The sequence below is a fragment of the Entelurus aequoreus genome, linkage group LG27 (assembly GCF_033978785.1).
Source record: "Entelurus aequoreus isolate RoL-2023_Sb linkage group LG27, RoL_Eaeq_v1.1, whole genome shotgun sequence".
In the NCBI taxonomy this organism is placed as follows: Eukaryota; Metazoa; Chordata; class Actinopteri; order Syngnathiformes; family Syngnathidae; genus Entelurus; species Entelurus aequoreus.
The window spans coordinates 25,994,340-26,008,755 of NC_084757.1; the positions used below are offsets into that span (position 1 = coordinate 25,994,340).

Sequence of the window (14,416 nt, forward strand, 5' to 3'; positions counted from 1 at the left end):
AGAGGCGTATCACAGCGAGTTTGCACCATATGGAAGCAAAATTAGTCTAACACCAGCCAAGAATGTTAAATTCATTTATATATAAGAAGCAGCTGGAAGGAGATACCAAAACAATCCACTCACGAAGGTAAATACTGTACATTAGTATTATATTACTTCATTAAAAAAAATTGCACATTGCATTGATTGTCAAACTTTGGTACGTGTACCACTCATGGTACGCGGGCCCCATCTAGTGGTACGCCAAAAAAATCACTTGACTAAAGTAGTGTTTTATTTTCCTACAAACACAGTGTTACTGTTCAAACTGTGTATAATGTTACAATGGCCAGAAATATTAAATATACTTGTTAAAACCTTGTTTTTATTAATACTTAGGCCTACTATGCTACTGTATTTTAATGTTGGTGGAAAAAAGTTTGAGAGCCACTGTTCTATAGTATTGTTTTTCATTGAAGTTTTCTAAAAGTTGTTTTTCTTTTTAAAAGTATTTCCTTTTTAAAAGGCATGTCACATGTTAAAATTGTGTGTTTTGGGGGGCAGCCAAGCACCAATTAAATCAATTTAAATTCATTTCATTGGGTGGTATTGACTGAAGTGTTTTGAATTAAGAGCTCCGCCACAGAACCAATTAAGTTCCTAAATTGCGGCACTTCTGAAGTTATATTTACAATAATCTACATTTTCAGATTTGTTTTTTAAAATTAAATAGCTCAAGCTTGACTTGTTTCAAATCCATATTGTGATAGCGTATAAAAGCAACAACAATGTATCACTCTCCAAGTACTTGTTGACTTATCTATACATTATTTTGTGTGTGTGTGTCCAAGGTAACAAGGGACACATCAGTTCTTTAATGCTCAAAGGTCTACGCCCTTCCAGACTGACCAAAAATGGATTCACTGCACTCCACTTGGCCGCGTACAAGGTACACACTATACACCGTAGATATAATTGAGCTACTTTGCCAATAAGGGTGCATTCACAAATGTTATGTATAGTTTGGTTAAAATTAATTCTGGTCTGTTTGCGCCGCTAGTACCGTTTTTTGGTCAAGTGTGACCATGATCATCCGAACCCTGGTGCGGTCGGTTCACCTGAGCTCAAACTTGAACCAAAGACCAGATTGGACAAGTGTTAAACGACAGCCAAAAGAAAGCATGCAGAAATGACAAATACTGTATGTAACATGGATTGTGTCTTCTCTACCTCTTTGTGTAAAAGGGTGATCTTTAAAATAATTTTTCAGGAGCTTTTTGTGAACTTTATGATGGTAAATATAAGGATAGTCTGCATGTTCAACCCAGCAAACGGCATTTGGATTTGAAGTATTTAGGTTACATCATGTAATGTGTCATTTTCTCATATTGGTCTAATAGCCAGGGGTGTCCAAAGAGCCCATTTGCGGCCCGCAGCTCGAGTTTTGTTGGCCCTTGGCATATTGTTGAGATATAATTAAACAGTAAATTTGTAAGGAAAAAAAAAGCAAAAACAAAGGCGGAAATTTTGATACTATTAACTCAAAATATTATGATTTGTCAAGCTGACACAGTTTTGCATTTTAAAATATATTTAATTTTAGCATTTTTTATTTATTCATAAACATTATTAACAAATTAAAAAAATATAAAAATGGCCCCCACTGTTTTCTAGAATTGTTTTATAGGTGACAAATATTTAAACACTAATTTTCTTTGTTACCTTTGACACAAAGTTAAGATTATTCAGATACTTAAGCACTGATTAACCTACACTGTATTGGTTTTAGTATCCTTAATGTACAAAATCTAATAAAGTGGCCCCCGCATCCTTCAATTTTTATGTGTGAGGCCCTCGCTAGAAAGAGTTTGGACACCCCTGGTCTAGGTTAAAGTACTGAGCCACAAATGCGATCGCAGCCTGAGGGACAATGCAATAGGTTGTATTCAGAAACGTGACTTTTGAGCGGAAGTAAACTAAGTGGTGGGCCACCAAACTAACATGGCTACTGTGCGGCAAACAGAGTGCGACCTATCTGAGTATGCAAGGGGCCTAAATCTTATCACTAAAAGCAGATACGAAATGTAAACTATGCAATAGAATCTATCCTTATACTTTATCAAAATAAGATTTGTCAAGTGATCTTAAGAATTAACCGTCATGCGCGTTCCCAGACATGTCAAACTATCTGGTGCTCCAGACTTCATTCTACATAACAAAAGAGATGAAAAACTTGGAAAAACATGGAGGCTTCAACTTCGAGAGCCATATTTGTTGCCTTTTGGTTGCACTTGCCATTTACGAGTACACATGTTTTTCCCTGTCTTTATCAAAATATAACTATAGATACTGTATCATCAACATTGTTTATGCGCTGAAATCTTAATTTATGATTGCTGCCTTTCAGTTCAGTTGAGTTCCGTTTATTAATTTATATAGCACAATTAAAAACAACCCCAGTTGGCCAAAGTGCTGTACAGACATAAGAAACTATTTGAAAAAACAAGTGCACGCAGTGTTACATTTACATTGTAATCCAGAAGGATGAATAAAATACAATAGTAAAATATACCTGAAAAGAAGTGTAACATATACCACCTAAAAATACTAAAATGTAATAAATAAATAAAAACAATGTATAAAACAAGAAATAAAACAACCAAGATATCCTGCCTAACTGGATTTGAATGCCAGGGAGTAAAAATATGTTTTTAACCTATGTTTGAATTGGGTTTAGTAAAAGCTTAATTATCTTGAGTTTTGCTCACATTTGCTTTCTTTTATTTAGACTCGCCGAGTTGGTTCTTTACGAAACACTCCTAGCAAAAATGTGTTTAAGAAATACAAATAATATCAAGATAATACTTCAGTGGAAAATTCTAAACGTTAAGAGTATATCAAACAAACCTTTACCAAAGTGATCACTGCAAACTTGCGCGTTCTTCCACTCTGCCTTCTTGGACTGGAGCGTGTGCCCCTTTTCTTGTCTTCTTTTGTAAAATCTTGACATTTTTCGCCCTTCTTGAATACCTTTCGAAGAATTCTGAAGAAACTTTAGTCTTTTTCCCGATTTGAACTGTTTCTATCAGCCTAAAACGGGGGTCAGCAACCCGCGGCTCTCGAGCCGCATGCGGCTCTTTAGTGCCGCCCTAGTGGCTCTGTCACGCCAATTTTCTTCCCATCACAAAAACCTTCCTAACCCCCATTTACTTCCGGGGTCATTTCCGCTTACGTCAGTTCCTCTTACTTACGTCATTTCCTCTTACTTACGTCATTTCCTCTTACTTACGTCATTTCCTCTTAGGTCATTGCCAGTGATCGATAAATCCAAATCTCCTGAAAATGGTGGTGTCACTGGATGATATTCGTCTTTATCTGTCCCAGGGGTCTTATGTCAAACACCAGCAGGCTTCGCAACATTTCAAGGGGAGTGTTAGGGCCGCTGCTGCGAACTTCTGTCTTCGTGGTAACGTGCAAAAAATATTAATTAATATATAATACTGTTAAATGTCTGTACTACTTTAAATCAACATTATTGTTGAAACCATTTCACTAATATTAATTAATATATAATACTGTTAAATGTCTGTACTTTAAATCAACATTATTGTTGAAACATTTCAGTAATATTAATTAATATATAATGTTAAATGTCTGTACTTTAAATCAACATTATTGTTGATAATTCAGACGTTTTGTTAACGCTGTATTATAAAAAAGAGTCAAACGAAGTGCTATCGATCGCAGTCAATGACGTAAGAGGAACTGACGTAAGCGGAAATGACCCCGGAAGTAAATGGGGGTTAGGAAGGTTTTTGTGATGGGAAGAAAATTGGCGTGACAGCTCCCTGGAGCATTTTTAAAAAAGGATTGAAAATGGAAAAAGATGGGGGAAAAATAATTTTTTTGTTTTAGTATGTTTTTTGTTTGAGGACAAACATGACACAAATCTTCCCAATAGTTAGAAAGCCCACTGTTTAATATGTTTATGTGTGTGTTTCACTGACGAGAGTATTTGGTGAACATCGGTTTGTTCTACTAATTTTGGTGGATCTTGAACTCACCATAGTGTGGACTGTGACGCAACAGTTTGTTTACATGTAAAATCTTCCACTCCTCCTTTGTCTCATTTGGTACACCAAAAGTTTCATGCTGTGCGTGAATGCACAAAGGTGCGCTTTGTTGATGTTATTGACTCGTTCGGAGTGCTAATTAGGCATATTTGGTCAGTGCATGTTTGCAAGCTAATCAATGCTAACATGCTATTTAGGCTAGCTGTATGTACATATTGCCTCATTATGTCTTGTAGGTATATTTGAGCTCATTTAATATCCTTTACTTTTATCCTTTTTGTATATAATTTAGTTTTGCATGTCTCATGACACATTATCTGCATGTAAAATTGGCTGCATTTCAGATAGTTGTTTGTGTGACATGTTGTTCCAGACCACAGCAAACATTACCTAGCTTTCCGAATATTGTAATAAATCTATTTAAAGAGTTATCTCACCAGAAGGTGAGATAAGGCCTCTGATTTTATAATGGTTACTAATGTTGTAAAAATGTGTAGAATAAATATGAAATCATTTCAACATTTCTGTCAACGAAGATTTAATAGTCATTTTGATAGTAGGCTATTATGGCTAATATAGACACCTACGTCATGTGTTGCCTTCATTATAAGACTTATATACGACTTGTTTTGTGTATTTTTGGTCCAATATGGCTCTTTCAACGTTTTGGGTTGCAGACACCTGGCCTAAAACAATGCAGGCATAGGGCATTTTTCTTTGAGAGAGTCAAAATGCCGCCCAAAACGCAATGACAACAGACGCTCGCTGGCCCACCACTTCGAACCTCGCATAGTTATTAACAAGCCAGACGTGACGTCAAGTGAATACAACATATACATTAAAATGAGTGATAATTTAGTGCATATAAGGGTTTAATGCCACTTGATTCTTTTAGGACAATGGCGAGCTGGTTACGGCACTTCTCCATGGGGGTTCAGATGTGCAGCAGCTGGGCTACGGCGCCCTCACTGCACTGCACGTGGCCACGTTAGCTGGACACATGGAGGTAAGCGTGCACAAACTAGATGACTATCAGCACCTTGTTTGTCGACTCATCATTCGTGTGCAGGCGGCGGATATTCTCCTCCAACATGGGGCTAATGTCAACGTCCAGGACGCTGTGTTTTTCACCCCGCTGCATATCGCCTCCTATAACGGCAACGAGCAGGTAAGTCCACTTTGATGTAACCCAACATGGAAGGTGAATTGATTGAATGGACCCTTAATTTGTTTTCTTCGCAGCTTGCCAAACTGTTGCTCAAGTTCGGGGCGGACGTAAACGCTAGTGGCGAGGTGGGGGACCGGCCGTTGCATCTGGCCGCAGCCAAGGGTTTACTTGATATCATCACGCTGCTGGTGGGGGAGGGAGCCAAAGCTAACGGTAAGACTTTGGGGCCTCCATACATTCCGCAGTAACAACTGTGTAAGTGACACGACCACATTGGATTTGTCCGGCAGCCATTACGACTAGGGTGAGATTGTTTCTTCTATCAAGGGGACATTTTAGTCCCCTGGAGTAGGGGAGGCGCATCAGCTTTAGAAAAATTAAGAAAAAGATGCGTAGCTTATGCAACAGTCAAAACAAATTATGATCTTTTCTACACATTTGTGGGTTCATTGTGTTGTACTGTAGAATTAGAGCGGGCAGGCTCAAATGGTCTTGCAGGCCGCATATGGACCAAGGTTTTCCATCCTGGCCAAAAAACTTGATTAAATGACAAAAAAGATAATTACCGCGATTGCAGCTTTTCACACCATGAGGTTTAGTAAAGCTCTCCAACTAATATTAGTGCTACTGGAAGAACCAAAAAATGGTCTTAACCTTAGGATTGACTACACACACTTTCTCTTAGGATGTAAAAGTGACCCGCTCATTAAAGTGTTGTAAGTCAGAAATAAGTTAATCTTTATTTTTGCTTTCAATGCTGGAAATAAACAACTTCTATTGATATAACGTTTTTATAAATTTTTATGTTTGATGGCCTTTTTGTAGAAAATACCAACTGTTCTTTTTTTATAAAGGAAAATGCAAAATATTCAATATTTCTTAAAATTGGTTCGAGAGTAGAATATTTGAGGTTGGGCAATTACACCCTTGAATACATCAATAATTCATGACCACGTAGATGTTGGTAAAATAGACAAAAAAATATTATTTTACATTGCTTACTGAGCTAGAACGAGAGAGAAAGCAGGCGGAACTTGGTTGAGTTAATTGAGTTCACACAAGTCTTTTGTATATACCTGCTGTTTTATATATGACTGCCTAAGATTATGTGCATTGCATTTCAGAGGTTTAATGGCAGTTAACACTACCTCATTTACGCTCATCAAAGCTCTGAGAATTATGCTCATGATTTTCTGGCGCTATCTGGTGGTTAAGAGGCAAAATTACACCAAAACAATATATATATTTTTTCAATCAGCAAGAAAGAGGCTAAATTTGTTTTCCCCTGAAAAAACATAGTAATATACCATGATTACCATCTGTTAAAAAAACAGTTATAATGGGAGTCAATGGGGCTAAAAGAAGTCTGAAAGTGTGTATACTTTATGTTTACGGTATATCCTATTCTAACAATGTTGCAATCAAAAACACAATGCAACTGTTTCTCTACTTCCACAATTTTCTAAAATCATTGAAAAACTGTTCAATAACAGATTAGACAAATTCATAAATAAAAACAAAACACTCACAGACAACCAATACGGATACAAAGCCAACATCTCAACATCAATGGCATTAATCGAAATAACGGAAGAGATCACAAATGCAATAGATAGTAAAACATTTTTAAGGATTTAACAAAAGCATTTGACACAATTAATCATAACATCTTAATAAACAAATTAGGACGATATGGCATCAGAGGTTTGGTCTTGAACTGGATAAGAAGCTACTTAACCAACAGGAAGCAATACGTGAAGATAGGCGAACACACTTCCACAGAGCTAAAAATATATTGTGGTGTACCTCAGGGATCAATACTTGGACCAAAATTGTTCAATCTCTATATGAATTACATGTGTAAAGTTACAAAGGACTTAAAGTTAGTATTATTTGCAGATGATTCAACGGCATTTTGTTCAGGAGAGAACACACAGAAGATAATACAAATAATAAAAGAAAAAATGAACAAATTAAAAAGATGGTTTGACAAAAACAGACTATCTTTGAATCTCAGTAAGACTAAAAAAATGCTATTTGGTAACAGTAGAAGAGAAAGTGAAACACAAATACAAATAAACGGAGTAAATATTGAAAGGGTAAAATAAAACACATTTTTGGGTGTAAGAATAGATGATAAAATGAATTAGAAATCTCATGTAAAAAATATACAACAAAGTAGCAAGAAACACATCAATAATGAATAAAGAAAAACATGTTCTAAACCAAAAATCACTTCACATTCTCTACTGCTCACTAGTGTTACTTATCTGAGTTATTGTGTAGAAATATGGGGAAACTAACTGTGTTACAAAAAAGATCAATTAGAATAATAATACATAATGGTGGATATAGAGAACATACAAACCCTTTATTTATTAAATCACAATTATTGAAATTCAACGATTTGGTGCATTTGCAAACAGCTAAAATTATGTATAAAGCAAACTATAACCTGCTACCCAAGAATGTACAACAATTCTTCTCAAAAAAAGAGGAGAAATATAATCTTAGAGGAAAATCTAATTCAAAACATTTGTGTGCTTGTACAACACTTAAAACCTGTAGTATATCAGTATGTGGAATTAAATTATGGAACGGATTAACCAAAGAAATCAAACAAAGCACCAATATGATTCCGTTTAAGAGACTGTTCAAACTACAAGTGTTCACAAAGTACACAGAACAAGAAATATGATGAACATCTTGAACCCTTTTTTTTCCTTTTTTAAATTTTTTTATTGAGACAAAGATTATTTATGTATTTAATATTTGTATGCTTACTATGGTATATTATTTATTTGTTCACTATTCTGTTACAGAGAACAAGGAAATTGGATAAAATTGCTATGGTATGAAAAGGTGTAGGATTAAATAAGATCTGCTTCTTCCTACTCCTTTTCGAGCGTGCTGTAATGAAACAACTGGAATTGTGTGATGCATTACATTGTATCATATGTATGTTCGAAATAGACTGAAACTGAACTGAACTGAACAATTTTATAAGAGAAAACTCCTCGGCGACATTTTAGACCGCTCACCTTCAAACTGAACAATCATATCACTTTTGCTATTTGTGTATCACTCTCCAGTGAACGCTCAGGACAATGAGGACCACGTCCCCCTCCATTTTTGTGCCCGCTTTGGCCACCATGAGGTCGTACGCTTCCTCCTTCAGGGCAACATTGACGCGCAACCTCACGCTACCAACATCTACGGGGATACACCGTTACACTTGTAAAACATTTTTTTGCAGTGTCAGTAAATTTCCATGTTATGTTGATAATGAGCTGATGTGACGTTGCGTTGAATTTCACCAGGGCCTGCTACAATGGCAAATACGGCGCCGTGAAGGAGATTATCCAGCTCTCTGGTGCAGAGAGTCTTACAAAGGAGAACATTTTCAGCGAGACAGCACTTCACAGGTAGATTAGATTAGATTAAAGTACCAATGATTGTCACACACACACTAGATGTGGTGAAATTTGTCCTCTGCATTTGTCCCATCCCCTTGGGGAGCAGTGGGCAGCAGCGGCGCCGCGCCCGGGAATCATTTTGGTGATTTAACCCCCAACTCCAACCCTTTGTTGCTGAGTGCCAAGCAGGGAGGTTATGGGTCCCATTTTTATAGTCTTTGGTATGACTCGGCTGGGATTTGAACTCCAACCTACCGATCTCAGGGCGGACACTCTAACCACTAGGCCACTGAGATGGTTTTGTCTGTTACCGTATTTCCTCTAATATGGATTATTCACGGGGTGTGGCGTCCATTTGAAAAAATGTTGAACGCTTTTCCGTTTATATGTGTCCTGCAATTTCCTGGCGACAAGTCCAGGATGTACTCCGCTTCCCGCTCAAAATCAGCTAGCATAAGCTCCAGTTTACCCGTGACTCTAATGAGAATAAGCGGTGTAGAAAATGAAGTTGCAGTAATTTTTATTTAAATAGCAGGTGTCACTGGCTGTAACGAGTCTTTCTTTCTGTCTGTGACAATGCATTTTTTGTGTATTATTTGAATATGCACCACTATAAGAAGAAATATGACATTTTACTGTGAGCAAAATATAGCCATAGCGCTATTCACGTCCCTCTAAGGTACTCATCTCCCAATTAAGTTAAAGTTAAAGTACCAATGATTGTCACACACACACTAGGTGTGGCGAAATTATTCTCTGCATTTGACCCATCACCCTTGATCACCCCCTGGGAGGTGAGGGGAGCAGTGAGCAACAGCGGTGGCCATTATTCACAAAGTCAGGACACAAAGTCACGGAATGGCATCTTTCCACCATTATGGCTCTCGTCTATAGAACAGCTTGCCGGAGGACCTCAGAGCTGCAGAGAACGTTCATGTTTTTAAGAGCAGGCTTTTTGATTTGGCTTTTACCTGATATTAATTATTTTATTGAAGTTATTTGTATTTTACTTTTTATCCTATTAGTTATGCAATATTTTATTTAGTTATATTTATTTATTATTAATTTACTGTATATATATATATATATATATATATATATATATATATATATATATATATATATATATATATATATATATATAATATATATATATATGTATGTATAATTATTATTATTTTTTCTATTAATCTTCATATGTCCTACTTGTATTTTAATTTTTATCTCTACACATGGTTCTTACTATTTTACAAGTTTTATTTTTTTTATTTTCCAACGTTCCTCAGATGAGCCATCTGCCTCAGGGGTTATCGGCCGTGTTTGTGGGGGCGCTTTTGTGTCAGCGTCCTGGTGGCCATGGTCTGATGACCTCCTGGTGCAGATAGCTCCTGTGATAGTGTTTACTCACATGTCTCCTCTGTACTCAGACATGCAATCATTGGTCCATATAGTTGCATATGTGTGGAGGTTGTGTGTGTGTGTGTGTGTGTGTGTGTGTTTGTGTTTGGTATCTGTATTCGTGCGTACATATGTGATAATGGTGGATAAGGGTCACCGGGGTATTGTTTTTAACTTTGTAAAGCACTTTGCGTTGCATTTCTTTTATGTATGAAAAGCGCTTTATAAATAAAGTTTGATTTGATTTGATTTGATAATGTCCGATTATAAGCTCCTATCTTACATTCCAGTGCATGCACCTATGGTAAAGACCTGGAGATGGTCAAGTTCTTGTTGAGCCAGAATACCATGAGCATCAACCACCAGGGCAGAGATGGACACACAGGTGACTTTTTAACATTTTTTAAATAATTTTTCAAAAACAATCACATGTCGGTGTGACTGGAATTGTCACCATTTTGTCTTTAGCCCTGCACAGCGCCTGTTTCCACGGCCACATCCGCCTGGTGCAGTTCCTGCTGGACAACGGGGCAGACATGAACCTGGTGGCCTGCGACCCCAGCAGGTCCAGCGGGGACAAGGATGAGCAAACCTGCCTGATGTGGGCTTATGAGAAAGGTTGCGTACATCACACCGAAAGCAAAAGCACAAAAAACATGAATGCCTTTTTGTTGTTGATTTCCACTGAAGGTCATGATGCTATTGTCACTTTACTGAAACACTACAAGCGCCCCGATGATTCTCCCTGCAATGAGTACTCGCAACCAGGAGGGGGTGAGTGCCTGTTTGGCGTAAACCAATACAAAAGTAAACACATTATTAAACTGTCTAAATATGTCAACTTCCTTACAGATGGCTCCTACGTTTCTGTCCCGTCCCCTTTGGGAAAGATAAAGAGCATGACGAAAGGTAGTCAAGTGGAGCAGATTTTCCTCCGTTTTCACTTCTGACAACACACACACACACACACGCACACACACACACACTGTTGCCCAGGGAATGTGCTCATAAACAAAACCACACTGAGGCTGTGTGAGCCATAATATTGTCCTACAGTCACTGGTTACAATAATAGGTACCCATGCACAATGAGATCCGCTGCAAGAGCTGTGTCACAAAGTCAGCCTTTGCTAAGATAGCAATGTTCACTTGTTTGCTATTTTTGTGTACAAAATGTCAAACTTTTCGTAAAAGCTTCAACATTACAGGAGAAATTTGAACATGATCCAAGAACAAGATGTGTTGCTTGTTTAGGACAATTGAGGTATCATCTCTCGCTACTATAATTTTTTTCTATGCGAAAAAATATCATCTTTATGGATGGATGGATAGACTATTATTTATTCCACAAAATACAAAATATGCGTTGCAGTGCAGATTCAAGAAAACCAGACAAAAGTATTTAAAGTAGCACCAAGGTCCCGAAATTGTCACCCCTTGTTGCGCAGTCCCGAAGGTGTTTAAACCAAAAGGTAAATAAAAACATGAAAACGAGGGAAATATTAAAGAACACAAAGGAGGATATAGAAGAGCACAGAGCTGCTGCAACCAGCTGCCACTTCCGCAGTGTCATAAAACGCACTGAAAAGCTAAAAATCAGTGATAAATGATAAATATTGCGCACATACCAGTCGGTACTCTATATTCTTGTGATTAAATAATTTCCTGGTCACAAACTCGAAGGAGCACTGCATCATAGTGAGAGCAGTTTTTAAGTGTTTTGCCCCTCGCACAGCCAAGCACAATATATTAGAAACTCTCAATACATTGTGCAGGTGTTACCTGATAAAGTGTGTGTTAAAACTCTGATGCATTAGTAAAGAGATTCCTTCCCCCGCACAGCAATTCGTTTAAAATGTCGTTCAACCACGCAATTTATTATTTCAACAGGTGAAAAGTATGAGTGAGTTGCTCTCTAACATCACTGTTTTCGTTATGGTTTGTTTTTCATAACTTATAATTGTAAAAAGGCTGTCTCAAATTTTTGAAATTCATTAAATAAATTTTTTTTACTTCAATTATATTTTTGATTGCATGACAAAGTGGAAAGGAAAACCTAACTTTTTTTTACTAACAAGTATATTACGAAACACAGCAGTAACAGAAGCAATGTTGTAAACGTAATGAGCACACTGCTGAACCAGTTTTACTTCTCCCCCTTCCCTATATGCAGATCGTGCGCTGTGCGTAGGGCCCTGCAATCCGTGAGGGGCCCCAGTTTTGCATGTTTAAGTCCATGTACTGTAAATTATAAATAATCAATCAATCAATCAATCAATGTTTATTTAAATAATGACTGACAGGACGGAAAATTTATGTTAACTTGATGTCTAACTTTGCACATGTAAATGCGCTGTTGCACTGCTTGTATCAAAGTGCTTATAGCAAAGTGATTAGATGCCGGCCGATATCATCTAATACTTTTGCTGCAAACAAACTAACATCTGATATCAATATCGGATCACGACGCCCCTAATTATAGTGCAGAAAGTGTTATATTCCGTACGTAATATGAAGTGTTCCCTACTCAGACGGTATGTGTTGTACGAGGGCTCAGAGCGTTTTGCTTTATGACTGTTATCCACTAGTCGTCTTTCGTGGTCTTTGTGGTAAAATCCTCTCCCCTTCACATCTCCTTGTTTGTTCTGGCATCCTGGCACCAACGTCTGTCTACATTGGTTAGAACAACTGAGAAACTAACTTGATTTTGTTTTTTCCTGCCTGTATGGCATGGTTTTGATTGAGGGATGTGGGCCTATCTCCCAGAGCTCTATTGAGCTCTTCATTATGTTAACAATAAGGGCTGCATTGATTAATCAATTAAATCGAATCATACGGTTACAAAAAAGCTCAGATTTATGTTCTGTTGTTATTTTTGTTAACGAACACATGTCAAAACAGCAATTTTAACATTGATGATATGCAAAAGAATATGGTTTATCGGAAACAGAAAACTAGTTGTTTATTCCAACTATTTTCCTTAAAATATACATTGAGTCTATAATGTGTGTTTTGTCCGATTACTTGATTAATCGAACAAACTAATTGATGGATTACACAATTACTAAAATAAACGACAGCTGCAGCCCATGTAACAATAAATGTTTTATCTTTTCTAGAAAAAGCTGAAGTCCTTCTCCTCAGGGCCAGCCTCCCCTCTCACTTCCATCTTCAGCTTTCTGAATTGGAATTTAATGAAATAATTGGATCAGGTAACTGTTTTTTCCTGTGTACTGCACGTTATGGTCATGCATTCAATCTTACTGATTCTAGTCTAACCGCACAGGCTCCTTCGGCAAGGTTTACAAAGGAAAGTGCCGAAATAAAGTTGTTGCAATCAAACGGTAAATATCTATATATTGCTTGTTTTGTTATTTTCCCCTTCTGTTGGTATCAATGCATACCTTTTTTGCTGTTCTCTGCAGCTACAGAGCCAACACATACTGCTCCAAGTCAGATGTGGACATGTTCTGCCGAGAGGTGTCCATCCTGTGTCGCCTCAACCACCCCTGCATCATCCAGTTTGTGGGCGCGTGCCTCGATGACCCCAGCCAGTTCGCCATTGTCACCCAGTACATCTCGGGGGGTTCGCTCTTCTCTCTGCTGCACGAACAGAAGAGGTGAGGAATGCAACATTACGCCCCCTGTGAAACTGCTTGTGCATGCTGGAATCATTCATTCATTCATGTCATTTGAACCTTAATATTTAAATCTAAAAAGAGTATTGCTACACTGTATGGACAAAAGTGTTGGGACTCCCCCAGTGGTGAAAAAAACCCAACAGTAAGCGCTGTTCTTCTTTCTTTTTATATTTAATACAGTATAGTGATTCAGTTACAATGCACAGACATTAAAAACACAATTTGAATATTGTTGATGTGCATTTAATAGAACAAATGAAGGTTATGGCAAGCAGAATGGTTATTGTTTATTTCAACTTTATTTCCCCTAAAATGTGCATAAAGGCTATAAAGTGTGTTTCATTCGATTACATGATTAATCAAACAAACTACGGTAAACAATAAATTACTAGATTATTGAAATAATTGATAGCTTCAGCCCTATATTGTAGTGCATTGCTGTACATTACGATTATCCCTATATATATATATATATATATATATATATATATATATATATATATATATATATATATATATGTAAATATATATATATATATATATATATATATATATATATATATATATATATATACACACACACACAGTATATATATATATTTAAGATATTCATTTTCTACTCAACAGTGGAACCTCCAAAGCTGATTAATAATAATAATAATATTTAGTTTTATTGTCTCCGAGGAGAAATTTGTCTTGGACATCAAGACACAGCCGTTTACATACATACATACATACATA

At 36.9% G+C, this 14,416-nt stretch overlaps 1 protein-coding gene across 1 annotated transcript in view; it reads left to right on the forward strand.

Annotated features, from left to right (window-relative positions):
- Positions 1-14,416, forward strand: part of tnni3k (TNNI3 interacting kinase) — a 31,869-nt gene that overhangs the window by 4,458 nt on the left and 12,995 nt on the right. Inside the window, exons 4-16 of the mRNA XM_062038746.1 lie at positions 831-928; positions 4,948-5,058; positions 5,122-5,220; positions 5,295-5,433; positions 8,313-8,457; positions 8,541-8,645; positions 10,325-10,419; positions 10,503-10,652; positions 10,725-10,808; positions 10,887-10,943; positions 13,154-13,246; positions 13,321-13,378; positions 13,460-13,654. Of these exons, the coding sequence (XP_061894730.1) occupies positions 831-928; positions 4,948-5,058; positions 5,122-5,220; positions 5,295-5,433; positions 8,313-8,457; positions 8,541-8,645; positions 10,325-10,419; positions 10,503-10,652; positions 10,725-10,808; positions 10,887-10,943; positions 13,154-13,246; positions 13,321-13,378; positions 13,460-13,654 (1,429 nt within the window). The remainder of the gene's footprint in view (positions 1-830; positions 929-4,947; positions 5,059-5,121; positions 5,221-5,294; positions 5,434-8,312; positions 8,458-8,540; positions 8,646-10,324; positions 10,420-10,502; positions 10,653-10,724; positions 10,809-10,886; positions 10,944-13,153; positions 13,247-13,320; positions 13,379-13,459; positions 13,655-14,416) is intronic.